Source organism: Lathamus discolor, chromosome 5 (assembly GCF_037157495.1).
Source record: "Lathamus discolor isolate bLatDis1 chromosome 5, bLatDis1.hap1, whole genome shotgun sequence".
Classification (NCBI taxonomy): domain Eukaryota; kingdom Metazoa; phylum Chordata; class Aves; order Psittaciformes; family Psittacidae; genus Lathamus; species Lathamus discolor.
In genome coordinates this window covers 31,367,688-31,395,679 of record NC_088888.1, presented here as the reverse complement: position 1 = coordinate 31,395,679, position 27,992 = coordinate 31,367,688, and the positions used below count along the sequence as shown (strand labels likewise).

Below are 27,992 nucleotides of genomic sequence, written 5' to 3'. Positions count from 1 at the left end.
ACCATCAGGAAACACCTACCATCTCGTGGTAAGAGGTGATACTGCAGCCCTCTCATATCCCTCGAAAATGCAGGAAAGGCTGAGGCCAAGTAAGCAGATCGGTAAGTGCAAAGACCCACCAAGGAAATCCAAAGACAACTGCAACGAGGATGATGGTGAAGCTAAGGTGTGAAGGTGTAGTCCTAGGGATCTTGAGTTTGGCCAGTATCTCTACTTTGGAGAACATCACACAGTTTTGCATTTTGCACAGATGCATGATGTTTCTTATCTCCCTAGGTAGATAGGGACTGAGGCACTATGCGTAGACTTTGGCAGAAGCATCTTTCCCGGGGCAGACAGGGCAGGCACAGGCACAGGTTTGCACTAGTATCTAGTGGTGCATTGCCATATAAGCAGAAACTTCTGGTTCGGATTTTCCTTGTGGGTTAATCAGTGATTCATTAAAATATATTACATGCTGCCATGGAGCATGTTGTTGAGGCCCAAAAGTGGTGTCATTGACCTAAAAATTAATTGAGAAATCCATGGTCTGTTTATTCTGTAAGATGGTGCAATTGTGGCACCTGGCTCAGAAAATCCAAACCAGCAAATGGTCAGAAGCTGAGGGTGTTGTACTGTGTGCTTCTCTTGGTTCTCCCTCTGCTCCTCCAGGCAGCTTGTTACAGCCACTGTCTGTAATGGTTGTGAGTATGAGACCCTTTGACTTGATGTGGTACAACCAGTTTTGTCTTTACCAGACCATAGATGTTTTGTACCAACCTTGAAAGAAAAGCAGTACTTAAGAAACTGTTATGGTACTGTATGAATCAGAAAAAGGACAAATGTAGCCAGTGGGGCAGCCAACCCTACCCCCAGGCTAAAGTCAGCATAATTTGGGGCTTTGGTACATAAGCTAGGAAAAAAAGCAAGCATATCTGAACATGGGGAAATCACAAGTAACCTATTACAGAAAGTGCTGGATAGGCCTAAAAGGGAAAAACAGCCTCTTACATAAAGGGAAGAATGGTGTTTTGAATTGTGGAGAGAAGTGTTGAACAAAAAAGGGACCTGTGAAAGGTTTTGCAACGTGTTTGTGTCAAGTCTAAGGACTTCTCTTTAAGTAGCTCCCCGTTACTTGGTAGAAATTTTATAATTGGAACTGTGTATAAAATATTGGGCCAAGGAAGTGTGACTGGGTATGCTGTTATCCTGATTTTGGGTAATAACTTGCTGCCCTGAGAGGTACAGGTATAGAGGCTGGGAAGCAAGGATGGGAGTCTGCCTAAGAAGTCTCCTTTAAGAAAGTAGGATAGCATGTAATCATGTACTTTGTGCTGCTGCTGAAAATTGGGAGGACTTGGAGGGCAGGAGCAGATAGCCAAATGGCAGCAGATTGCTAAGGCAGCTGGCAGAGCGAAATCACTGCTGGAGTGACTGCCAAAGAACAGAGCAGCTTGTAATGCTTCTGGGTCTGGTGCAGTTTGGATGCAGCCCTGCTGCCCAGCAGAGAAGGCACCAGCCTCTGCTTTGGAGAAGTGCAGATGTAAGATGAGGTGTTTACTGCAGGATGAAAGAAGCAAACATAGCAGCTCCTTTACCAGGAAATTACAGAAGGGCTCAAAGTTGGTTATACTCATTCTATCCAATGAAGTGGTGTTTGTTAAGCTACTTCAGTGAATATGTGAGGTTAAAAATAGTGTCTGGTCATCAGTTCAGTTCAATTTTCTCAAATCTCTGAGTAAGCTTTGTTACTAGCATGGCCTGTGTTGCTGTCAGAAGCTTACAGTGAAGCATCCTGCAATTATACAGGTGATTGTAACACACTGTATCAAATCCATTTTTGCTGACAACAGACTCAGCAAGCACAATCTTTATCTAAACTAAAAATTGTCACTATTAGACTCTGTAATCTAATAATAGAGCTGCTTACGTCTTGGGATTATATTCCTCTCCCAGTTCTTGTAGTTGGGGCAGGAAAGGCAGGTACATTTTTTTGCTCTAAAAGCAAAAGCTTGAATTAGGATTTGGACAGTGGAAATAAGGGAAGACTTTCTTATTTGCTGTCATGACTGCCATTAGTAAATGGTGCTAAAAATAGCAATCATAAGAAATCAGCTGGGAAATGACAGTCTGAACAATCAACTGCAGTGTAGCGCAAGGCTGCTCAAGCGGTAACCCGACTGACTCATTGTCAGGGGTTGGATAGGGTTGGGGGCTGAAACAGGGGTTTTCCTACAAATTTCATAAACTGCCTTCAAAGAGCTGATCAGCATGTTAATCAAACAGCTGTTCTGCTTCAGTAGAGAACTGGTGCATACTTTAAATCACTGTATTTCTTTGGATCATTTCTTCCTAAAACTAGAGGAGCCCTGAGCCAGAAGTAGTAGTAAAGTAGCAAAACTTTATTCTCTGTGGTTCTTCAGGAAACGCTTCCACTTAGTGCTTCTCTTTTCAGTATCACTACTTCTTTATTCCAGCTTGTCAGCATCTTTTCTGTCCTTGTTGTTTGACCTGCACTTTCAAACCTCCTTTAAGGTTGCTTTCTGAGAAGTCAAGGCATTTCATGTCCTTCTGTCAGTTTAGTTTTATCAGAAGTTTCTACTTTTTAAACTACTGGAACAATAATTCAAAGGAAAATGTAAGTGGTAGTTCAAGCCCTAGGACCTTTTCTTTATTCCTTTTTAGAAGAGTGCTGTGGAATTCTGTAGAACAATTGAAAAGCATGCTTTTTGCTACCTCCTGACTACAGTCAATAGTTCTCAGTTCTCTCTCAAAACCATGCATGACTCTTAAGGTATCTTTCCCCATGCAATCTGCTTTGCTGCTTTTTAATCCAAATAGCTGCTGTTCCTAAATGTTACCTTTCTGTGAAGGAATCCTTCATATAGAGGTAAGCTACAGTATTCCTTAAAGCAGAACTCGTACAGCTAGTAGCAGTACTCTAGCAAGTAGATACGATTTGGTATGTTGTTTGTGCTGGTTAATTGTAGAATAGAAGGTATCTAGCTAAGCTATTGAAATGGTCTTTATGACAAAAGTGGCTGAATACCATTCAAACTTTGCTGTAGCCATGTGCTCTGCTTCCTGCAAGGCAAAGAAATACTGAATCCCTGTAATTGAATAGGGTATGGTGATTTCATTTTGTGGGCATTTTCTGTTGCAACCTTTATTTTTGTACTCATTTTTCCCCCATCCAGCTTATAAACAGGGGGAGCTTTAAGTAATGCTTCTCTGAGCAGCTTGTTACATATCATGAGCTGCAAAGCTACTAGGGACTTCATTGCCTTATGTGCTTACTTGACAGAAAAAGCCAGCAGCACACTTTGTGAGGCCCGTGAGGAAACAGGAGGATGAAAGCACAGCTTTGGTGTGAGGCGTCAAGATTTCCACGTTTCAGAAACTTCACTGTACTGGAGAAGCAAATAATCCAGTCGCCTCTGAAAATCGCATTTGGGTCTGGTCACAAGTGATGGGGTCTGCCTGGGTGATCTACCTAGGAAGAGATGGGTTATGCTGTAAAAAGGGACCTACAGAAGACACACGAAGCAGAGGGGAAGTGAAAGGTTCGCAAGTGAAGCTTGTGGTAGCGTTAAGGATGTGAATTAACTTCGTGACCAAGCTACTTCAGCACTTGTAAACCCGAGCCCATGGGCCAGGGTTCTGTGGCACGGCGTGGCCTGGGCCCAACCGCCCTATACGGGCAGGGCGTGAGCCGCCCCCAGGAGCGGGTCGGTGCGGTGCCCGTGGCACGTCAAACTCACTTGGGTACCGGGCGCAGCCGCGGCAGGCGGGGAGCCGCTGCGGTGCGGCAGCCACCAACACGGTCAGTCCCGCAGAGCAACACCGCCCGCTGCGGAGACCAGAGCGGCGTCAAGTGCACGCCATGCCCTGCGCGGTGACGTCAGAGCCGGCCGGAAGCGTTTGGGAGGGGCCAGTGCGGGCGCGGAGCCGGGGCCGGGGTGCGATGGTGTGGGCGGGCGGGTTCAGCCCGGGGTTCTGCAGGCGCTGCTAGGCACGGAGGTACGTTGTGCGCGTACAGAGGGAGCGTCCCGTTAGCGGAAACCGGAGGGTAAAAGTAGTAACACCTCCCACCCTCCTGCCCTTCCCCGGGAGAGCCTGCCCGGCGGGGAGAGCGGCTGCTCCGCGGTGGGGCTGAGGCGGGCCCGACTGAAGGAGGAGGGTCTGTGCGGCGGAGCTCTCTCAGGGCGCGGTAAGGCAGAGGCTTCCGAGGTGTCCCGGTGGAATTAGCCCTGTGCCCTTACAGCGTGTTGTCGGGTTTATAGCTGGGAGGGGGAGGCCACGGGACTTCAGTCGCTTGCCCAGAAAGTGTCTCGCCTGTTCTCTCTGCAGAAGTCTTGTGTGCTCTGGTGTAAAACCTTGGTTTGATTATAAAGCCTAATTTGTGTTACCCTCATGAAAGACATTTTCTGCATGTCACACTGGGACAGTGTAATACCTGGTTTGTGGGATTTCTGTTTTCCTTTTATTCATTCATTTTTTTTTTTATTGAAGAGGTTTTCAGCTGCTTTGCAATGTGTGAAATAACAAGAAATCATATATGCCTTTTCCAGTTCTAAAAGCAGAGTCAGGAAACCTTAGCTTAGAGTGCTGCATACTTAAGATTCGGTGTTCCATGTTACAGAACCTCATCCCATTGCTTTGCCATAATGCCACCTGGTCTGCCAAGACCAACAGTCCAGGATCCTCATTCAGCAGGATCCAGATTTCTGTTGCACCCCCAGGGGAGTTCAGTGAGCAGGCTGTTAGACACGGGGTTGTAGCTTTTGGTTTCGTTTTCTTGGGGTCAGCTCTTGGACTTTCTGATGCTAAAGGCAGAGCTATAATTTGCTTTGGTCTTGATTTCTTCCATTTCAAAATTAAAACAATTAAATTTATCTGTCTTTGCATATTCCTGTTATGAATTGATGGTGTTATCTCATGAGAAGATCAAAGGTGCAAAACAGGGTACCTTGTATTCTCTGAATTGTATTCTAGACATTGGTTTTAAGTGTGAGAAATAATACCCTTCTGACCCAAATCTCCTGCAAGATAAGCTAAATGTTGCAGTGGGCCACTCCATTGTTGAATCATTGCAGAAGATTAACCGTGGGGCCCTGTGGAACAGGTCGCAGACCAGGGGGGTTTGATTTAGTGGTGGTTTTTTTTATTCCTCTTCTTTTTTTTTCTTTTTTTTTTTTTCTTCTGGTATTATGAATAGTTGGCACCCAGTAGTGATGCTAGAACTCTCACCTTTGACTTCTCCCCGTCTACCTGTCACCACCACACAGTTTGCATGCTACCTTAAGTTGGTGGCATTCTCCATAATGTGCAAGAAATAATTACTTAGTAGTTTCAACTGGGCCCTGACTTTTGGTCACCTCATTAAAAGACTTGCTAAAGAAATTGTAGTGTAGCTGAATACACTCACAGACCGTTGTTTCATTTCTTATTAATGCTGTGCATTTAATGAAAGTAGTTAATTGTGAAGTTCAGGGATTGTATGTGTTGGAGGAAGGAACATAAAGCACCCTTTGCTTCCCTCATATGTCTTTGCCTAGGATCTCTTAACTTTACGTAAGATAAAACTGGGAAAATCAAGTTCAGCCCCTAGGGCTTGTCTGCCTTGGGAAATTTGGGGATAGCACAGAAAGTGTTAAAGGAAGCAGAAGTGGTTGGTTGTCTTGAGAAAACTGCTTTTGTACTGGATTTCTTTTCCCTGTCTGCAGGCAGTAGTCAGCTGCAAATGGAGAGCTGAGGGGCACTGAGGTGTCAGTGTTCCCCTGTACAATGATGATCTTCATGTGGGATTCTGTCTCAGTAGACATAACCTCTGGAAGCTGCTGATGACATTGTGTACCTGTGTGCACTGTCCCTTGTTCCAGTGGTGCCTTATTTCTTTCAGCAAGCTTTTAATTTTTGTTTTTCGAAACTCCAGCAAACTTACTGGAAAGAAGTTTGCGTCATGGCTTGTGCTGTTTAAAGTTATACCTTGGAGGGTTTTACTCCATAGTGTCACTTTGTTTCTTTCTAATTAAAAGGTTTGTTTTCTCAAAGGGATCTGTCCTTTGGTGCTGTCCAACCAGTCAGTCCTCTAAACACACTCCAGCAGTGGTCACATAGAACTTAAACTGGAGGAGGGAAGATCATGGCCTTGAATGGACAGAAGAAGACAATCAATAATCCGGTAACTCCCCTGTCATGTCAACAGCTTTTCCCTTGGGAAATGGGACTTTGCTGTTTTGTGTCAATAGTTATTACTTGTACTGTTTTGAACAGTGAGGGGTGTTACTGAGAACTACTTGCCTCTCTTGCTATTTGAGGGAGAATGTCACAGGTGATACTAGAAGCTGAGGTTTAGAAGTTGTGCTGTAAGTAAATGGACACTTAATGCACAGGACTTTTAAAACGGCAAGGAAGTTCTGTTTGCCTTGGAGGGTAGTCCTTTTTCATACACAGCTTATGTGGATGTCTGGCACATTTGCAGGACATGCTGTATCAAAAGTGAAAGTATGCTAAGCAGTGTTTTCAGTCCTAATACTCTGTAAACATGGGTATTGCCTGGCAGCCCTTGGAAGTGTTTGGGTTTGTTGTACTTGTAACTTGAGTCTGACCAATTAAACTTGGAATCTTTCTTGGTAGTTGATACCTTACATTAGAATAAATCCTGTTGTTTTTTTTTTTTTTAGGGAAGACTTGAGCTAACACAATTCAACAACTGCAGAGAGCAGATTGGACAGAATGTTGTTTGCCTAGCTTAGAGGGTCTGGAGACTTTCTCTGAAAAGCTCTAGTGTTCTTATGATCTGACACTGGCATATGGCTAAAAGGGTGGGCTGGAGCTGGTTTTTTAGTTGTATCTTTAAAAAGGTAGTTCCTTTGAGCCTTCAGGAAATAGTCTTTTTAACATTCTGTGCTAAGTCTGTAGGGTATCTATGTGGAGTACAGAGTAGTGCAGATAGGCACAGTACTTTCTTACCTATTACAGCTTTGCACTGACACACACCTGTGCCCTCAGTGAATCTGACTGTTCAGTCCCACTATATATTCACTGCTTGCAAAGTGGATAGAGCCAGGGATGAGGAGGGAATAGCTTCAGCCTTCTTCATAAGAACCCAGCTGGGAGAGGAATGAAAGCTCTGTGGAGATTAGGTAGGAAGAGTGAATTGCAAAAGGAAAGTTGGTAGATGGAGATTTTGGTGGGAGAGGATGTGTGAAGAGGAGGATCTGTGTAAGGGAGAGAGTAAGAGTTCAGCAAGATTGGATGGCTGCAAGGGGACTGATGTGTATGATGGGTAAGAAGACCAGGCTGGAGAATAAAAAGGGCTAAATCTGGGTTTAGGGATCAAGAGTCTAAGGCAGCAGTAAGTGTGAGTATTTGGGATTGGAATGTGGAGGCACAGTTGGGAAAGAGTGTGCTGATGACCTCAGGGCAGCCTCCAGGCAAGGTAACCTGCTCTATCTGACCTTGCTTTGATCAAGGCATTGGGCTAGAGACATCAGAGGTGTCTTGCTACCTCAGCCCTTCTGTGGTTGTGTCCGGTGTGATACCACAAGATGAACTTAAGAGGGATGGAGGAGAGCAGGCTATAAAGATTTCACTGTTTCAGCAACTGTTCCATGAAAAGCAAAACTTACGAGCTTTATTACAGGTTTGAGTCTGAAACATACTTCTTCACTACTGTAGTGTTCTGAATAATTCAGAAAATCCTGCTTTCCTCTTCATGCCCTTTACTCCACCTGTCTGGCAAGAAATATTGTCATGTCCCATCTGATGAGGCAGCTGTCTGCTACCCAGCAAGCTGGATGGAAGTTGTGTTATCACAGTTTTTCCTCTGTAAGACCATAATCTGTCCTTGCTTAATGAAAACTGGCAGATATTAGGGAGAACTTGATCTTTGAGACCTCTCAAACTCAGTTGATGTTGACCAGTTGGCTTCAGAGGTAATTTTTGGAAGTCTGGAAGAGAGCCGGGATGCTGGTCGATCATATGATGTCACAAACATTAATCGTAATAAATAAGGAAAAATTAGTAGAGGAATGTCTTGAGATATGACAGAATGTGCCTGTAATTTCCTCATAACAAAACCTCATTAAGGCTGTAATACTGCACCCGGGAAATGCTCTATTATGGCCTTGCAGATTCCATAACTTAGCTTCTGAAGACTTGGTGCTGCTGCTTAAGCCAGTAAAATACATGAGACTTAAAACAACTTGACCATCTCTGAGTTCATGCTTGAGGAGCAAGTTCTTTAAGTCCATTTTGCCTGATACAGGAGACAACTGGAAACTAGGTTTTGTGCAAAGCATGGGGAGCTGTGAAGGGAAGTGGAGAGGGGGTAGAAAAGGGTATGTATCTACTGGCAGAAGTAATCAACATTCTAGATTTAGACAGTTTTTGCTGTCATTCCCCCTCCCTCGTCAATTCACAAGAATAGGTGTCAGCAAACACATCCCCTTTTCACACCTTCCTCTTTCCCATGAATGTACATATATTTAAAAAATAAAAATCTCACCTTGTCCTTTTATAGTCCAATATTCTATTAAACAGTCATAGTTTCAGTCTGTTCATTTTTTTGTTGTTAAATTACTGGAACTCTTCTTGACAATTGATGTTTCATTTCAAAGATGTCTGTCCTGGGTTCAGCAGTAGCAGTAATTTTTCTCCTTCTTAGTAGCTAGTGCAGTGCTATGTTTTCATTTTTTGGCCTGGGAAGAGAGCTGATAACGCTGATGTTTTTAGTTGCTGCTCAAATGTTTGGTCTGGCCAAGGACTTTCTGAGCCTCATGCTCTGCTAGGGAGGAGGGGAAGCTGGGAGGAAGCAGAGACGGGACACCTGACCCAAACTGACCAAAGAGGTATTCTATACCACAGCACATCATGCCCAGGAGGTAACGGGGAGTTACCCGGAAGGGCTAGGGACTGCAGGGTTGGACGAGGTATCGGTCGGCACTCGGCTGGGGGGGAGTGGGGCGAGTTATCTGTTGGCTGGTGCTGAGGTGTTGTATTCTCTTCCCTTGTTATTTCCTTTATCATTATTATTATTGGTGGTAGCAGCAGTGATTTGTGTTATACCTTAGTTAGTAAACTGTTCTTATCTCAACCCATGGGAGTTGCACTCTTTTCGATTCTCCTCTCCATCCCTCCAGGAGCAGGAGGAGGGCAAGAAGTGGGGGGAGTGAGTGAATGAGGTTTGTGGTTGGGTTTAAACCACAACAATGTCCTAAAATCTTACACACTGTTCCACAGATAACAGATTTTTTTGGGGGGAGAAAAACAAAAACCCCAAAACCCAACCCAGCCTTAGCAGAATTTTTTGTCTGTTAAGCAAAGCAAATGCAGCATTTGCTACCATTTACTTCCTCCCTCAACCTGAAGCACAAATGATGACATGCGTACTTACAGCTTTACTTTCAGATCAGTTACTTGTGAACTTCCACAGTTTTCTGTTAAGTTGCTCCCCTTCTCTCCCTGAAATGCTACATGCACCAGCTGATGGTCAGGGTAGGGGCTTCTGTCAGCATGTCTGAGCCTTTGACAGAGAGCCATGCTGGGTGTTCAGGGCTTTTATTTTAACTGACATGTCCTCTTACATGGCTTAACAACTCTTACTGTGTTATCATTTAGTTTAGCGTAATGTGTGTGTGTGCGTTACCTTCTCTAGCTATCGATATGGAGTTAAAAATGGAATGATTTTGAACCAGACTGCATGCTGTAGATACCACAAAGACCAAGACCCCTGAATGGGGCTAATTCATTGCACCTTGCAATTTTTAGCTCATTAGGATGAGGTGTTTTGTTGTATTTGTCATGTAGTTTTTACTAAGAAGACAGTCTGTGGCATAGCTTCTTTTCCCATTACTGTTTTCCAAAATGGAACAAGAACAAGCAAAAAGGCAGCTGCTGTAGCCTGAGGTTGTAAGGGTTGTGGAAGGTGCTTCCTTCTACCAGCAAAGGGCTGATAATAGGTAGCCCTTGGCAATGACCTATTTTAAAGTGAATCCTTTTTATACTCTAATAATGAGGCAGTAAAATATTACCACTATTCATTTGAGAGCTGGCAATGGGGGCTGGAAATGTTAGTTTTAATTTTATCTGAGAAGCCTCGTTTACATAGGTGAAAATCTGCTGAGTTTTTCCATCCTGTTGTGGTGGGTATTTAGTGCTTTTCTACCGTTTATTTTAAATAAAATGCTAGTTGTGTTTCTTTTAATGTTCTAGAGCACCACATAGCCAAGTATTATATTATTATTTTAAAAACTGTTGTGGTTTCTTCTGCTTCCATTACAAAATGTTATTTAAATATTTTTTTTTTTTCTTTTTTTCCCCCCTTCTTTGAGATCATTCCATATGTTGGGACAATATTTGGTGGCCTTGCTCCTGGACAGCTGATTAAGATCCATGGGACTGTTCCTGATGATGCAGACAGGTAGTGGTTACCATATCACTTTTTGCAGTGTCACCATGTAAACAGGAATGTAATGAACAAAATGTTTCCAGGGATTCTACTTCTTATGGTCAAAAAGGATTGATCTAAATACTTGTGATATCATCAGAGTGAATACAGGTTTAAGTGGTTAATTAATGGATGAACTGAGTTTTTGCTATATGTTGATTCTTTCTTTTTGATTTTTGCTTTGCCTGCTTTGGCAGTTATTTTCCCTGTCATATGTCTCCCTGTCTAATGGGATTATCTGAGACTAATAAAATTGATAACTGAATGTGTTACATGAAGGAATTAACTTAAGCTGGGATAAGTAGGTATGAACTGTTGTCTCTAAAGCAGAGTTGTCTGGTGTGGAAAAGCCAGTCAACACACTCAGTTGAGGTATTTGCCTTTATTGCGATTCTGCACAGAAGAGCGTACCAGGCAGCTAACACAGCCGGCATATTTTCTAGGGAAACAGGTAAAGCCTTTTATACAAAATGCTGACAAGGGAGGAACCAAGCCAAAATAAGTGACTGGTTACCAGCACTTTACATAATGAAATCTCATACACATCTCTTGATTTTTACCCAGCTCATTGTACCAAGGTGGTCCTATACTTATGTATAAAATCTCCTCTTAGAGGTGTGTCTTGTTGTATTATAGTTACCTAAGGTAACTAGAGATTGTATCTTTGTCAGCTACCACTAGGTTCTTGCCTAGCGTTATATCCTGTTATGGTTGTCATTTGAGAAATAGTTGGCTATAACATAGGTATTCACATCATTCCATTTTAAGCATCTTTGCACCTTTGTGTTCCCATTGTCATGGTCTCGAGACAGGTTGTTTATTTTGTACACTTTTAACTCCTTTTGACATCAAACTAGAGCATGTGCCTGGTATGGGGGTTCTGTTCCCTGACTTTGCCCAAGGTTCATTTGGTTATTTTACTGAAGATGGTGGGAGAGAAGGTGGTGAACACAGTAAGTGAGGAGCTTATGTAATACAAATGGTAACCATTATGTAAGTACTTTAATTCATTGCAAAAAATCATGGGAGAGCTTTTCACAAATGTGTCGAGGTTGGACAAATGTGGGTTTGTTTTTTTTTCCTTCTCCAACAACACTCATTGTGTCAGCCTGTTTTGAGGCTCCACAGTAAAACACAAGTTTATCAGACTTTTAGGTGATTTCTTGAGCTAAATATGGTTTGTCTTACTTGTATGATTAGGTTCCAGGTGGATTTACAGTGTGGCAGCAGCGTAACGCCTCGAGCTGATGTGGCGTTTCATTTCAACCCCCGCTTCAAAAGGTCTGGCTGTATTGTTTGCAACACGCTGGAGAGGGAAAGATGGGGCTGGGAGGAGATCACTTACGAGATGCCCTTTCAAAAAGGGAAATCATTTGAGATTATCATCATGGTTTTAAAGAATAAATTCCAGGTGAGTCTGTGTCAATTCTTTATCACTAGACAGTTGTTCAAGTCTGTAAAAAAGAGGTATTTTGTATAATTACACTAAATAATAGGAAGCCTTGGTTTCTCTGTTACCTAGGTATAGTCTAACTACAGAAAAGTTTGTAAGTTTTTCTTTAAAGCGCTGCTAAGTAAATCAGACCTTTAATTTGTGTTGCTTCCCTCTAAGTTGGATGAGTAGCCAAGTAACTTCCTGCCATGGCTAATGGCTACCCCACCCTTCCCTTATGTATTGACCTTAGGATAAATGTTTTTTGTGACTAGTATAGGACAGCCCTCTTGAGTGAATATGTGAGGTGTATTTGTCGTGCTGTGTTAGACTGCAGTAACAGATTCTGTTACACTGGTAATACCACATTGATAAATGATCAGGTGATAGAAAAAAAAGGTGTGAAATGCAAATTTTAGTGTAGGCAAATAAATCTCATAGTGATGGAAAAAGACTGTATCATAGATGAGCTGAACTTAGTTGCTCTGAAACTTTTAGGATGCTCCCTGCTTCTGTACAGAACCAGTGTAAAACAGATAAATGCATATACATGCTGGTGTGATGTCTGTGTAATATAAGTTTCCTATTTTGTTTCCCGTCTATCTAGGTGACTGTAAACAAGAAGCACTTGCTCCTCTATAACCACAGAATTAGCCTTGAAAGAATTGATACTCTTGGAATATATGGCAAAGTGCAGATCAAAACTATAGATTTTGTTCCTGATGTAAGTTATACTGACAGCTGACTTGTTCAGTTCCTTTTCTCTCTTGCTAAACTACAGAGTAGGATTTTATGGTGTAAAGGAGGTAAAGAAAAGCAGCTATGCAGTCTAATGCTGGTAACATTTTTCTCCCTTCTGCCTACATTTCAGCATGTGAGTCTCATGTGAGGATCTCTGTGCTTCTGTTTTAGCCTTGAAGCTAAGGGCAAAAGAGTGACAAAGTTCACAGCTTACAAAGTTAATATGACAGATGATGTAAGAACTGATGGGATACTGGATCTAGGAGTGCATAGACTTTTGAAATATTGCAGGAGCTCCGGAATGAATTCTCACAATTCAGTGCTTCTAACTGACAAGTTTGGCTGCAGCTGTAAATTGTTGCTTGGCTTCCAAATGCCAAATTCAGCCACAGCTGACACTGCTTTTGCATATAACCCTGTTTTCCTGCTAAAATGACTGAGTTATTGAATGAAGTGGTAAGTGGGAGTGTATGTTTGTTTCTGGGAGGTGAGAAGAGTTGTCTTTTTTCAAAGACTTTGTGGCTTGATTTGCACTTGAACCAAACTGCAGTGCATCTGAAGTGAAGGCAGTGCTGAGCTTCCTCAGCTGCCAGCTCTACTAGAGAAAATAAGCCAACAAGGAGGAGTTGAACAGTATTTTCAGAAGGGGAGATCCTTCTGCTCTGGAAGGGTGAGACTTTTAGAGCAGAAAAGAAAGGTGATAAATTGCAGGGAGATACAGAAGGTGAATGCTTTTTTCTTTTTCTTCCTGCCACTTCATCAAGGCAGCCTACATAGTGCTGTGTAATATTGTGGGTCTCTGCTGCTCCATCTTCACTACCCTGTGGGCAAAGCTTGAGTCTCTTTCTGCCAAACATCAGGTCTAACTCAGGTCAACAGACTAGTAACTGGGTTGATAGTGGAGATGTGGGCCTGAATGAAATGGGGTCTAAGCTTTAAAAATATGTCTATGTGCAGCAGATTTGCAAAGCCTGTGTACAGATTTTAGTGGGCCCCATCACTTGGCCTTTTGCATGTTGCCAGAATGATGTTAATCCAAAGCTGTCTGAGGTCTTAAACAAAAGGTCTTAAAGCATGTAACTCCCAGAAGAGCTTTGGGGGCAAGCAGGTTCTGCAGGTTGATTGCTGTCCCAAACACAAAATGGAACAGAGTTGCTTTAGTCTATGGTTGCCAATGCTGTATCCTTTGGGGAAGAAAGGAAAATGGAGAAGGGTGATTGTTTCCTTTTTGTCTTTGCTTCTAATACACTCTTCTGAGAAGGAAGATGGAGGCTTGTATTGAAATAAACAAACTGAAGACATAATTTGGCTACACCAATAGATCTTCAGGACTTTTTCTTGGTTTGTAGGGCTTTGGTTAACTTTTTTCTTATCATAGCCCTAGTTTTCTGTGTTAACATTTCACACTTTGAAGCAGCATGGGTCCTCATATGGTTCTAAACCAATTTCATGTTAAATTTCTATTTTGTTAGCAGTGACATCTAAATATCTCTCTTTCTGCAGTATTTACAAAACTCTCAGCCATCAGCTCTGGGAGTAACAAAGATAAACACAGAAAATGTATATATGTTTGTAAAAGGTTGAATGAATCTCCCCATTATGTGATAAACTAGTTAATATTGTTTGTTTTCTCATGCAGGGGGAAATGCCAGATGGTTCACAATTCGTAAGTAGACAATTTTCGTGTAGACTTGTGGCAAATGTGAAGAGTAAAAAAAAATTGAAATAAAAACATCTTAGTTATTCATGACAAAAGCATGCACAAAACAAGGGGATCGAGAATCTTCTGGGAGATGACCATCAGTGAGGTTTTGTAGAGAGTAATCCTCTTTTCTGCCGCTAGTAAAAGTGAGGCTATTTGTTAAACAATTCAGAAAACCCAAAAGATAAACACAGCATCCGCAGCCATAAACAGAAGAATTAAAAGAGGTGCCTGAAGTTTTAAAGGACCAAATCACATTAAAAACTTTTTCAAATAAACATACTTGGCTTTCTCCTTGGTGACTACTTGCAAAACAAAAGTATTCTGCAGTCATCTTGCACCAAATGGCCTTATGTTAGTTAATGTGTGTGTCTCAGAACCTATCTGTCTACATCTTCCTCTATGCACTTCAGGTGGCTGGATGCCAGCATTGCACCTTAGGGTTGGAATTCACACCCATATAGCAGGGAGCATCGGTGGAGAGAGGGCTTATCTTTTTGCAAAAAGCTGTAGAGGTGGACAGTATCCAGGCTGGAGTAGGGACCACGCTCAGACTGAAAAGGGGTTGGAAGCCAAGAATATATACAAATAGAATTTGGGGAGAAGGTGAAGTTGCAGTGAGCACCATGATTTTAGTTGTCTCACTACTTGACAGTCAGCCTTCTTCAGTCTTCTTATCAAAACCAAATAACATGCAATATTGTCATTTGCCAGTGGTGGACTTCAACCAAAAAGAAGAAATAAGGCCAGGTATTTCTCCATTCACTCCTTTTCTCTGATTAAAATAACTTGTAACATAACAACGAAAAAAAGGGCAAATAAAATGCTTGCATTATCTATGTGCTGGTGCCAGGAGGACAGGATACTGTTGTGGTTTAAGCCCAGCCTTAAATCAGAACCATGGAGTCTCTGTCTCACTCTGCTCCTTCCCCCCCCACTCCTGGAGGGATGGGGAGGAGAATCGAAAGGATGTAACTCCCATGGGTTGAGATAAGAACAGTCCAGTAACTAAGGTGTAACACAAATCACTACTGCTACCACCAATAACAGTAATGATAAGGGAAGTAATGAGGGAATAGAATACAACTGCTCACCACCCGCCGACTGATACCCAGCCTGACTGAGCATTGATCTAGCCCTTCTGGGTAACCGCCCCCAGTTCTGCATCCTGGGCATGATGTGCTGTGGTATGGAATACCTCTTTGGTTAGTTTGGGTCAGGTGTCCTGTCTCTGCTTCCTCCTGGCTTCCGCTCCTCCCTGGCAGAGCACGAGACTCAGAAAGTCCTTGGTCAGACTAAACGTTACTTACCAACAACTGAAAACATTGGTGTTATCAGAAAGTCAAAACCACAGCACTGCACCAGCTACTAAGAAGGAGAAAAATGACTGCTACTGCTGAACCCATGACAATACTCAGTGACCCTGCTTCTAGTATGTAGGCAACTATGGGACTGAATCATATTCTTTAAAGCATTACTGAAGATTTCAGAGAGGAGAGGTCAGGAAGTCTGTATCTGAATAATTATATGCTACAAACTTAAATTAGTGCAGGGAGTTTTGTGCTTACCTTTTTTCCCCCTCTTTCCACCGTTAGTGATGGCAGAGAGATTTATTTTGAACCCAAACTGGTACTCTAAAGAAAAAAACCTCAATATATTGACATGTTTATCTCAGCATAACTTGGTGCTGTAGTGAAGTTCAGTTTGTATGTTTTAAAAAATCAGTAAAAATTTTTATTGGTGATGTACTTCCAGACTGTTCCTTATGTTAAGAAACTTGATACAGGACTTCGTCCAGGATGCACAGTTACCATTAAAGGAGAACTGAATAAAAACCCAAAGAGGTAAGTGTTGCTGATTTTTCTTTTTTTTCCTTCTATTTAGCTGAGCTACTCTTGAGAATGAGTAGGCTTTTTTTATGCCTCATTATATCCTTACTCACTTACAACTTTGCATCTGGAGTCATCTGAAACTACAGTGCAGTTTCTCAGGAACCTGCAGGATACTGCTTTAGAGAGGACTTTATGAAGAGCAGCTCCCTTGTGAAAAGTGAAGGTAAAACCTGAGTGTCTTACCTGCTCAGTCTGCATCATTCACAAGCTTGTGTGTCTGTTCAGGGTTTCCATTGTGTGAGGCATGTGAGCACACGTCATACAAGAGAGCTTTTATTCTTAAGAGATCAAAGAGTAAGAGAACTGGTAGAAGTAAATGGAAAACGAGTGAGGTGAGATGCTGGAGTGTTCAAATGCTGCATGTTGCAGCATTTCTCTGAGTATTTCTTGATGGCCTCCTCTGGGACAGCATAAGCATGAAAGTGCCTGACAACAAGTGAGTGATTGAAGCTGGTAGGGGAGTATGAGCTACAATTTTGATAGCAAATTAGGAACAAGAGGTTGCCAAGAAGAGATGATTTAAAGGAGGGTGGGGGTGAGGGAAGTGCAACTCTGTCAAAATGGAGCTGAGGAAGTGTGGGTGTTTCAGCATGCCCTTTGCTTGAAGGGTAGTTTTGTCTCTATGAAGCACACCTAAAAATGAAGCAAACAATGAGAAGCATGCTTTTTATGCTGTGTGTATGCATTGCACTCCTGCTTCCTCAGAGCACATAACTTCCCTGCAGCTGAAACAGCACTCAGAATTCATATTTATACAGGAACCCAAGGACTAGAAATGTCAACAATGTGTGAATGACTTTAAATTGGACAGGATAATTAATACTTACATAGGAGCATTTGTTTTCAGACTTTCGGCGTGAAAAGCTTACTAGCTCATCTCAAATGCTGAATGTACTAAGCGTGAAGAGGCTTTTGGGTGTTTAGTTAAAACACTGTGGGTTGCTCTTTGTGTTTGTGCTTTTAAATATATAGAGTTTGTAAGTTATTGAATATCTTTAATTCAGTTCACACAGTTACAGATATTCCTTGGTGAAAAAGAGAGCTTCACCACTTGCTATTTTGTACTTGGACTAAGCAATTCTACTCTTCTCAAAGGGCAATAACCTGCCAGCTGGAGCTAATCTAGGGGGGGAATATTTCTTCTTCAAATGCAGTAAGGTCTTTGCCACATGTTGAAGTATTCATTTGAATTTGGATGACTTTTCCCTCTGATCAGTCTCCTTCAGACTTCCCCTTTAGGCACTCTGTGTTGTGGACATAGCTGAGATTAGAGAGTATTCATTCCGCCTGGGCACAGCTTACTACAAAGCAACACTCTGTATGCGTTGTGTCCCACCACTTTTAAATGTACAGAAAGAATCCTCAGACTTTTCCTTAGAGTCTAACTAGTTGGGTGGCAGAAAGACTATCTTTAGGCAAAACAAGGCTTCCCACTTCACTGCCAGAGTTAAGTAGGAGATGGTGGAGCAAGTAGCAGCACATGGTTCTGTGAGAATGCTGCTTCCTCATGCTGTAGGGGAGCAGCACTTGGCCCTCTTGGCTCAACACCTCCTTACTGAGAAATGAACAGAAAGCTGTGAGTGATGAAGCAAATCTAGGAGGGTCATGTCCTGCATCTACTGCTTGTAGCCAAGTTTTCTGTGTGAAGGAGGCATGTTAACTGCCTGCTTGGTTCTTCAGGTGAATCACAGTCCTGACTTCCACACTGTTCTGAATATTGGCTAAAGATTCGGTAAATAGCATGGACTACTGCATTGTGTCTATAAACCCTTGGTAAACTTAAAAAATATCTTCCAGCTTTACGATAAATCTGAAATCAAGTGACTCCAAGGACATTGCATTACATCTGAATCCCCAAGTGAAAAATAAAGATTTTATAAGGAATTCGTACCTTCATGACAGCTGGGGAGAAAAAGAAAAGGAAATTGCCAATTTCCCTTTCAGCCCTGGGATATACTTTGAGGTAAGGTTAACTGAAACACAGCATCAAACTGGTAATTTTATCAAAAGGATTAGCAGTGGTGCTTAAATATCTTGTCACTAATACAGATTTAAATAAAATTGCCATTCCTGCATTTCAATGTCTTGAGAATACTTAGGATTAAAAGGGAACTGTAGGGAGCAGAGGTTTCACTCGGGTTTAATGACAGCTTTCTTTTTAAACAGTTGCAAGAACTCAGTCTGTGCTCAGAACAAATTGTAATTGAAATGAGTCAGACTCATGGGTCCCTTCCAACTTGAGTTATTCTATAAGTCGATGGATTTTATTGAAGTTTTGCTTATTTTAAAATGTCTCTTTGGCATGAAACATTCCTTGTAACAGAAGCAGGGCTTGCCCAGGTCTAGGCTAGATCATGTTGGTTTTCCATGCCTTACCTGAGCTTAAAACTTAACTGTTTCTTTTCTGTCTTTTCAGCTGATCATTTTCTGTGATGCTCACGAGTTCAAAGTTGCTGTCAATGGTGTTCACACTTTGGAATACAAGCATCGTTTTAAACAACTTGAAAAGATCAACATAGTGGAAATCATAGGAGATATTCAATTGTTAGATGTGAGGAGCTGGTAGTATTTTTCAATCAGTACTAAAAGAATTAAACCTCTTTTAATAACAGTGCCTCCTTGTTAAGTACAGACAGGTGCTGATTTGTGCTGAGCCTGCCTTTATCTCTCTAGGCTTCTGTGTCTGCCTATCATGAGTGAGGCGAGTACCAGAACTGCTAACTGCGAGATTAAATCCTCCTCTACTTTACAGTATCCTGGCAAGCTAAGTAAGTGTTTGGTCAGATAAATCTCTTGTATTACTGAACCTAAGAATATGAAAATGCTGCATCATACTTCATCTAACAATTGCACTCAGTGTATTCAAGTTAAACTACTACTCAGCATTCCTTGATAGCATACATTCAATATAGTGAAGCAGAAACTATACCGAAGTAGGATCTGAAGATATGGTTATCCACACCACAAGAGACATTAATAATTCATTTAAAATAGAATTCTTAAATATACTTTACTACTTATATTAGCGCTACTTTACTAGTTTATATTAGCAACTATAACCTTTTGACTGAAGTGGATTAAGGAAACAATTGACCCATCAGTTCTAGCAAAAGGCAAGGGATTTGATCTTCTGAGCCTGCTGTGCAGTAGGACCTTATCTGACACCTTCTGCTTATAAGCGTTTTAAATCAAACACAGAGCAGCATTTCTAGATTTTAGTTTTCCAAAGTGTCACAAATTAAAATTATTTCACTGGTAGCAACTGTGAGAGCTTTTGAAATCTTGTTTGATCTGAAATGGCTCTGGACTGAGTTGAAATTGCTCAGGGACCGAAATGGATGTTTGCTGTTTTCATTTAGAAAAAATAAATGTGTGAACCCAGGTACTCCAAGCAGGGTTTCAGCTGAGATACAAGACTCAGATACTCATCAGTGGAACAAAGAATGAATCCTTTTCTAGTCTTGTATTAAAATACTGTCTGAAACAAGCTGTTCCTGTTCAGTTTTCTGTGCAAATGTCAGTCTCAATTGTTATACTTTTAAGAAGTTGTTCTTGGCTGTCAATACATGTATGAGGGATGTTCATATTTATCTTAAAAAGACTGAAGCAATTTCAAGAATAAGATGTACCTTAAAAGACTGTTTAAAATTAATCACCATATTTAATGTATAAAAAGCATAAATAAAAACATTTGTGAACTCTGCTTTTCTCTTAATGTAGCTACATAGCTATTACCCCTTCTTGGTTTATATTTTGTCTTGTGTTGCTTATTATTATCTTACTCATATCTCCAGGGTGGCACAGTGATGGTGTCTGGAAGACCACTTCCCAATGAGGAGTTAGTGACCCACAGACCAGTTACCCTGAGTAGGTCTCAGCTGTGCTGGTGTGCACGATCAACTTAGCTGACTGATGGTAATGGAGGAGCCGGTAGGCAGCTCCCACTTGGGTGCCCTTGCCTTTATCTAAGAGTTGAGCAGGAAGTTCTCATGTGAGCATTCTTTTTGTTTGACAGCAGACATGATTAATAGTTGTTTTCTAAGAAAATCCTTTAAGAGCATGAATGACGACAAAGGGGCAACCCTGCTGTAGAGATCTGCATGGCATGCTATATCCTGAACAGAGGCCTGTTTCCAGCACTAAATGGGACATACGAGTACTTTCTTTATAGTGTTCTTACCAGTTGCATTTTAAATCATACTTTAGAATTTCAGTGCCTTTCATATTAGTGATGTAAGGAACCAGCACCTCCTGGTGCAAAATAGGTGGTAAATTTTTTGGTACATTTATTAACAGCACAAGCAATTTATTCTTCAGATAATTAGTGCTATTGCTTTAGCTTGTCTTTAAAGACTAAAAAAAATATTATAATCCTAATTTATTATAACTTCCTTTTCTTCTGTGGCTTTACTTTTTGCTTCCCCTGAAAAGACAGAAAAGCAGATTCTCAGTACTGCAGCACATGGGTGCCATGAGTACCATGCACACAGCCCCTCCACAGGGACAGGGACTCCGTACCTCAAACACAACAGAACTCATGAGTGTCTTGCGTGTCACTCTGTGCCCTATCAGAATTTGCTTATAACTTGCTCCAGTCTCCCACTGCTAAGAAAACAGCAGTTAAGGAAAAGTCATGCAGAAAGTCCCAAGACCATCCAGAAATGACAAAGCCAGATTCTAACAATGTTTTATTAAAAAGTTAAGATCTTAGCTCTGATAAAAATTAGTATGACTGACTAATTTTGCCTGTAACAGTAGCCTGTATCAAGTTAACATGATTCAGACAAAATCTGAAAACAAAGGAAATCAACTTAGAAGTAGCTTTGAAGTGGTTCTCCTAAAATGACTTCTAGTTGTTGAATTGTCTTCTGACACAGCTGTTCAACTTCTTCACATTCATCTAGAAAAAGAAAGCAAGCAGAAATTAAGTAGAGCAGCCACTGAAATCTACTGTAGGAAGGCCTCATCACTTGTCAAGGCCAGAACTGGCTTCAAACACCAGGTATGAAATTATTATTAAAAAATACCCTGGCGCTGCCCTGACTTGGGTGAATTACTTCTATTGTAACACTGATCTAAAACAGGAAACTAGGGAGATGCACATACTGAAGAAACTACCATAAGTGAACTTTTGGAATTGTTGCATGCAACCCACTTCAGTTTGCATCCTGTGCAGTTTAACCTACTATATACCAATATATAAGTTTTACAGCAACTATAGCAATCATACTGTCTGAACCTTTGAAATGTGACCCTTATTCTCTTTTTTTGTCTTAGGCCAGTTGTCTGCACCAGTGCCACTTTAGAACAGTACCTTCCATGAGCTCAGCTAAGAATGGAATGGATTCAGGTAGCAGGACCAGGTAGTTCTCTTTCAGTTTTTGTGCAACTTCTACCACAGCAAGCAGAGCAGCAAATCGGACCTAAATCAAAACAGTAATCTTTGTAAGGAAACAAACATTTCACTATAATTCTGTTTTCTCCCCTGCCTGCCTCCACTTTCTTTCCATCTAAGTTTGTAAACTAGCTCCTGCTACTGAAGCAAACTAGTTTTACACCAGTTTAAATCTCAAGATTTGGGTTAGGATAATGTGAAAGGAAAATATAGGTCGCAAGAAGCAGGTAAGTTGATAAAATGGTCTTGAACATCCTGTTGCAATGAGACTGTTTCACTGTATCAGAAGGACTTAGCTCATTACAAGGACAACCCAAGCACTCCCCCTGAAGAGCTACAGCCTGTCAAATAGGAGAGCCTTGTATGTAGTAAAGTCTGAAGGTTTATAGATAACTGTCTTCCAGTTCCCCCTCTTTCTTCTTACACAGCGTTTATTCCAACAGCTACTTCATTCTTTAAAGAACCCAAACCACACAGGGCGGAAGCTATCCACATGTGGAATATTGACTGCTTACAGTAAGAGCAGAAGGCCATCTTGTTCACATCTCTCTATGGCCTGGGAGTAGCACAGTACTCCCAATACAGTATCAGTATTTTAACTTAGGTGAGTATTTTAGGAGTGACTTGGCTAATCCAATTCTGGTTTCAGATGCACTGGTCCCATTTTCTAATGCAACAAAGAAAACCAGTTTGAATGCTGACAGCTCCCAACCTTAGAAGAGGTGTGCCTCATTTTCAGCAGGATCTGGTAGTTCAGTGGTTTCCAAAGAGAATCATCTGCCATTGCCACGGCAAACTGAGCTATGCAGGGTATCAGGTGTGCTGTCACTCTGTCCTGGAACTTTTCATCTCCTCCAAGTGTATTTTCTAGCTGTGAAATAAAAAGCTTGTCAAACAGATCCAAACAAATAAATCAAGCCAAAAGCACTTCTAGCTTTGGCTTTTAGGTACTCAAGAGTTGCATCAAAGACCATCAACGGGAGTGCAACTGGTCTGCAAGAACTCAACCACATGCATGAACCTTACAGAATGATGATGTTTAGAAAGAGGATAGAACAGTAATTCAGAACCTTAGGCAAAGCAATTAATACTGCTTTGTCTTTGGGCCACAGACAATAGGTTGTCTGTGGCCCAAAAAGACAATAAATTAATTCCTCCCTTTTTAAGGGAGAGGATTGAGGTGAGGTTAAATAGGTAAAAATAAACCTTTCAGATAGGGAAAGAAAAGTCAGTTTTGAATTGTTTTTCCTGTGTCTGTCAATACCTGATCAACCAGAGGCATCATCAAGGTTTCAGCTCTTTCTTTACTCAGGAACTTCTGGGTGTCAAACAGGAAGAGCTTATGCAGACAATTCATGGTGAACTGCAACAGCAGACAGCTCTTCTCTGTGCTATTCTCACAGTCAAAGAAAGCTTCATCTATATGTCAATCAAGAAGGGAAAAAAAACATAAAAATCCCTGCAACTTTCGCACAAGATAGAAACATTATTCATTTGTGAACACAGCTAAAGAAAGGATGACTACATAGCAATTATGTACTCATCACTCAGAACAATAAAGATGCAATATATTAATCTGGCTTTTAGCTAATGCCCTAGCATGTCTGCCACTGCTGTTCATAGTCAGCTGGGGATAAAAGGGAGTAGACATGGGCTACAGGAAGACACAGGCCATACCAGTGAATGTGGAGAACTTCTTCACTACAAATAGGATGAGCAAGTAAGTTTCCCGTAAAAAAAAGTAGTATCTATTTTTGCCAAGAAAGCAGGGGAGTCTGAATACACCAGGTAACATGTAAGAGAAGTCAAAGTATGGAAAAACAAGAAAAAAGGCTAAACAGAAACAAGTTGTCCTTTTCCCACACAATTTCATTCTCATGGAATTCACTGGGACTGACACTGAAAATTTTCATGTGGTCTCAAGTTTGTACTGGCAGCCCAGAGCCCATGGATGAAATATGTCCTTTTTTCCACCAGAATAAGAAAGATGCCTTACTTATGAGAGAAAGAAGAAAAAGAAATGAGGTATGTGCCATGAAGTAAATCCTGTAAGACTAAGCTTTCATCGATTATAATTAACCTAGTTCAGCAATTAAAGTTAGCCTGCCAACACCTCTCTATAGTTAGTAACTGAAAACCTACCAGTTTTAGAAACGTTGACCTGGTTCAGTGTCTCAGCAAATGGCTTCAATAAATGACCAGCAAATAGGGTGAAGAGGCCCTTGAGCTTGTCTGCGATGCAATCTGCTATTCGGTGGAATGTCAGTAGTCTGTCTTTTAGGGCAGACTCAGTTTTGGACCAGTCAAAGAGCTGAAAGTGGAAGTCAGATTAGCTCTTTCCTGTGTCTGTCCACTGGAAAACACAATTGTGCTGATGCAGATGTATTATATTTAAACTTCTTACCTTAAAGAAGAGGGGTCTGAAAGAAGCCTCAGAAAGTTTCATAACCATACTTATTAGACAATCAATAATGTAAGTCTCTGTCTTACCAACTTCCTCTAAATCATCCTGGGAAAAATTGGAAAAGAGAATTCCAAGTTTGAAATGTAAGAATTTCAGTTTTCAAAGCATATTTTAGTTTGTTTCAGACTAAATACCTAACTGTGATGCTTTCTACCCCAAGAACAATTCCAGAACACAGAGTATTTGATACCCAGAATTTCCAAGCACAAATGCCATGGAAACTACTAATATTTTTTTAAAAACAACTGACAGAATTAGCATGCAGAGGTTGAGCTGCTGCTGTTCATCCCCTAAACAAGCCACCTTGGCATGATCTGTTCTGAAGTCCAGGGCTTTCATGAAAAATGCTGTCAGCTCAGATTGATGGGAGATCAGGTGCTCCTTCTCCATAGTAACAATGTGCTCCTTCAAAATGTTCATAAGGGGAACCAGGCAGTTCTGCAAAACAAAAGCAAAGCAATGCAAAGGCAACTGTGATACTGACAGTAACTGAGAAACATAACAACAAAATAGGATTTCAGCACTTCATACATTTACTCATTAAAATACTGTCGATTAAATAAATAAGCTTTTCCTGTAAGTTTTGGGGGTTTAAGGTAATAGGATTCCTGAAAAGAGTTTGGTCTCTCTTGGTTGAAAATTATGACTCAACTTGTGTTCTCAGCAGATAAATCAAAGCCTTTATGAATGGACAATCTCTCAATCATCATCCAACATGCTAAGGATATTAAACTGGTGCATTTCTCCCAGGTCTAACTTTCCTGAATCACCACTGCAGTACAAAAGAAAACAGAGATAATGTAAAGACTGTGCTAGGTTTGGCTGCGATGGAGTCAATTTTCTTCATAGCAGCTCATATGGTACTGTGTTTTAGATTTGTGACCAAAACAACACTGGTAACACATCGACCAGTGCTCACAAAGCATTAAGACTTTCTTTGTTTCTCACTCAGCTGCCCCAGCAAGTAGGCTGATGGTAGGTAAGAGGCTGGGACAGGACACAGCCAGGACAGTTGGACCAAATTTTGCATTGCTTGGTTGTATTTTTTTCCCCTTTCATTCTTTTTAATCACAATGCAAAAGAATGAAAAAAAAGTCCTTACCTTCCGGGTATTTGCCACTTCACTGTAACACTTCATAACCGCAGGCAAGAATATTCGGGGAGCAAGCCTTGTAGCTAGAATAGTTTTCAATGATGATACACGTAAGCTTATCTGGGAAGAAGGACCAAACTCGACCACAAACTTTTCCAAGCGGACAACCTATCAGGAAATCCAACAAAAGTCAGACATACTTAGAACAAGAACTTGTTTTACAATAATCTGTTGCAAATGGCAGAAAGGAATTTTGCTGTTTGCAGCACTCGAAGCACCTTGTGTTAAGATGTCTGTGTACAAGGTTTTGCTGTCTTTTTCAAACTGAAAAAACACACGTCAGCAGTAAGGGGTCAGAATTACCCCAACACATTTGAGGATATCATGGATATTATAGAATGATCCTCCAGGATTCATCTTCCTTTCCAAACAGGCAAACTACAATCTATCAGAGGGAGGAATAGCAGATGCTCTCATATTCTTTGTTTTAGTTATCTGCATAAGAAGATGAGTGGAAAAGTGTCCCTGCCAATGGCAGGGGGGTTGGAACTAGATGATCTTAAGGTCCTTTCCAACCCTAACTATTCTACGATTCTGTTATGACGTTCCACACAGTTGGCACATCTATTTCACTTCCAGACAGAAAAAGTAATCTCTGTTATCTTCTTCTAGGAACTGGGGAGATCTTGTCCCCCTTTACATATCTGTAGGAATTAAGAGAGCTCACCTGCAGCAAGCAATCCAAAAGATAAGGGCTAAGGAAGTGTGGTAATGTTTCTGCAACCTTCAGCAGAGCAGTGACAGCACTCAGCAAGTAAATCTCATTGGAGACCAGGTCCTTCTTATTTTTTAAAGTCTTCAACAATGCTGGCATCAGCCTGTGAATAACCAAGCACAGACAGAGGAAGGTTAAACCACTGAGCAGTTGGCGGCACGCTTCCAATCCCATAAATCCATCTGTTAAGCCTGCAGGGACAAATTCTACACAATTTTTTACACATGTATTTGAGAAAACTCAGTATTTTTTGGCTATTCTGCTGTATTTCATTTTTTCAAAGCTAATGAAGGGCATTAGATTTCAAACTGCAGAATGGTTCTGGTCAGAAGCTATCGTTAAAATCACCTAGTCCAATGCCCCTGCCATAGCCAGAGACATCTTTCACTAGTTCAGGTTGCTCAAAGCCCTGTCTTTTGTTTAAAGATTTAATGACAATAAGAAACTTGAACTCCGTTGATTCTAAAACTCTTACAATTTCACCACTAGCTTCTTAAGTTCTATGACCAGGAAGCACCTTTAAGCACTATGAATATCTTCATTCTGATCTACACAAAACACATGCAGGCAGACTGCCACTTGGCCTTCACCAGCATTCCTTCAGTAATGCATTGTAGTATAATTCCTGCTGCAGCTGGTTCTGTTAAAAAGAACCCAACACTACCTTGGTAGCTGAGGTATTGCTTGGGCTTTCAGTGTATAGGTGACTTCAGCTATACATAGCAAAGCACTTCCCATCACATTCTTTTCCTCTTTCTCTGAAGAAATTAGATCAATGGCAGTTTTCAGAACAGGAACAAATGGCACTGGATTTTCTGTGCCAAAACCTTTGCAGAGTAGCTTGAGGCTGAACAAAGCAGTTTGCCTGTTGATGGCTTGCTCCTCCTCTTCCTCTTTTCTTTTACACTGTGCAATAGCAATGAGCTCAGGAACTAGCTCTAAGAGCTGCAGGATCTAAAAGGTCAAGAGAACACACTTTAGGCATGCAATTAGAAACTCAGAACATGCAAGGTAACGATGGTCAGGGAGCCTACATCTCACTACTCCTATGCTGCCTGCCAGACTTGGCTACTTGTTGTCTTTACATAGAGCAAACCACTTCTACATCTATCTCTCTCTGGTTACTTCTGCTAAAGAAACTGAGCTTAACCACTTAGCCTCACCTGGCTCTTCTGCCACTTTGTGCGTTGCTGCACCTTATTGTTCAAAAGGTCCATTGCCTTACGTCTCACAGATGGAAGCTGATTCATTATTAGTCCCCTAATAACAGGGATGAAGGTTTCTGTTGGCAATAAGGCATTAACCTACAAGAAAACACAAACAGAACAATACCATAAACGCTATTCCATGTGCTCTGACCTGGTAGCCTCCAAATAAAACAGGAAAACTCTCTTTGACTTCCCACATGGGTTTCAGGATCAAAGAGAGGACAGGCCAGCAAAGAACAAAGCAGGTTCCAGTTACAGTACTTAACGTATGTTCACTGGCTGCTAAGCAGCCATTATCTACTATCTCTGAGATTTTGTTAGCAATTCCTCTTTACACTGGTGAGCTCTCCCTCCTTATCCTAAAATACTTCTGGTAGTGCCCTGTGCACATACATCAGGAAAACTGGAATACACTTCACAGGCAAAAAAAACCCCCAAAATCCAGAAATAAAGACACATGCTCCACAGCATGCAATGAGATAGCCAGTCCGATTCTACAAATATACTTCTGATCAGAAAAAGATTAGAAAGAAAAACAAGGATTTTTTTTTCTCAACTTAAATTCCATGTAGAAATATACAACAGTTCCATTAGCATTAGTTAAACTCTTTTATGAGTTAACAGTGAGAAATGCTGCCAAAAGCCATTATTTTCCCCTGTGTAGTGCAATGACTGCATCCAGCCAGAATACTAACTAAAGGAAACAGGCATTCCTGTCTAAGCTGTTAGCTGTAGTTATTGAAGTTGTTAGAGGAGTTTAAACAATGATGCACCAGCCTGCAGACCATCCAATAAAGATTAGTACTAATCCAACAGGAAATCCTAAAAAAGTTGTATTAATAAGCAAAAGCAGAAATG

The 27,992-nt window shown here is 41.2% G+C and overlaps 2 protein-coding genes across 5 annotated transcripts in view; one reads left to right on the top strand and one right to left on the bottom strand.

The window, feature by feature from the left end:
- Window positions 1-3,896: 3,896 nt before the first annotated feature.
- On the top strand, window positions 3,897-19,902 carry LGALS8 (galectin 8). 4 transcript variants are annotated; one of them, XM_065680216.1, is made up of 9 exons: window positions 3,897-3,999; window positions 6,034-6,163; window positions 10,317-10,405; window positions 11,633-11,843; window positions 12,472-12,588; window positions 14,245-14,271; window positions 16,063-16,151; window positions 17,997-18,162; window positions 18,616-19,902. In XM_065680216.1, the coding sequence occupies exons 2-9, from the start codon at window positions 6,125-6,127 to the stop codon at window positions 18,763-18,765; spliced, it is 888 nt and encodes a 295-aa protein (XP_065536288.1). In that variant the 5' UTR covers window positions 3,897-3,999; window positions 6,034-6,124; the 3' UTR covers window positions 18,766-19,902. The 4 variants fall into 4 exon arrangements, with proteins under 4 accessions (XP_065536288.1, XP_065536290.1, XP_065536289.1 ...); XM_065680218.1 differs by having other exon boundaries at window positions 3,957-3,999; window positions 6,018-6,163; XM_065680217.1 differs by lacking the exon at window positions 3,897-3,999 and adding an exon at window positions 4,012-4,189.
- A 972-nt stretch (window positions 19,903-20,874) lies between these two features.
- The window catches only part of HEATR1 (HEAT repeat containing 1), a 36,001-nt gene continuing 28,883 nt past the window's right edge, over window positions 20,875-27,992 (bottom strand). Inside the window, exons 35-45 of the mRNA XM_065680215.1 lie at window positions 27,090-27,230; window positions 26,591-26,880; window positions 25,879-26,029; window positions 25,161-25,319; window positions 24,362-24,496; window positions 23,999-24,103; window positions 23,737-23,905; window positions 22,859-23,013; window positions 22,307-22,465; window positions 21,514-21,622; window positions 20,875-21,099 (exon numbers count right to left, since the gene is read on the bottom strand). Of these exons, the coding sequence (XP_065536287.1) occupies window positions 21,011-21,099; window positions 21,514-21,622; window positions 22,307-22,465; window positions 22,859-23,013; window positions 23,737-23,905; window positions 23,999-24,103; window positions 24,362-24,496; window positions 25,161-25,319; window positions 25,879-26,029; window positions 26,591-26,880; window positions 27,090-27,230 (1,662 nt within the window). The 3' untranslated portion in view covers window positions 20,875-21,010. The remainder of the gene's footprint in view (window positions 21,100-21,513; window positions 21,623-22,306; window positions 22,466-22,858; window positions 23,014-23,736; window positions 23,906-23,998; window positions 24,104-24,361; window positions 24,497-25,160; window positions 25,320-25,878; window positions 26,030-26,590; window positions 26,881-27,089; window positions 27,231-27,992) is intronic.

Coding starts and splice junctions, on each gene's coding strand:
- LGALS8 (XM_065680216.1), top strand. CDS start 6,125: ATGGCCTTGAATGGACAGAAGAAGACAATCAATAATCCG. Junction 11,844..12,471: donor TTTTAAAGAATAAATTCCAG/GTGAGTCTGTGT, acceptor CCGTCTATCTAG/GTGACTGTAAACAAGAAGCA. Junction 14,272..16,062: donor TGCCAGATGGTTCACAATTC/GTAAGTAGACAA, acceptor ATGTACTTCCAG/ACTGTTCCTTATGTTAAGAA.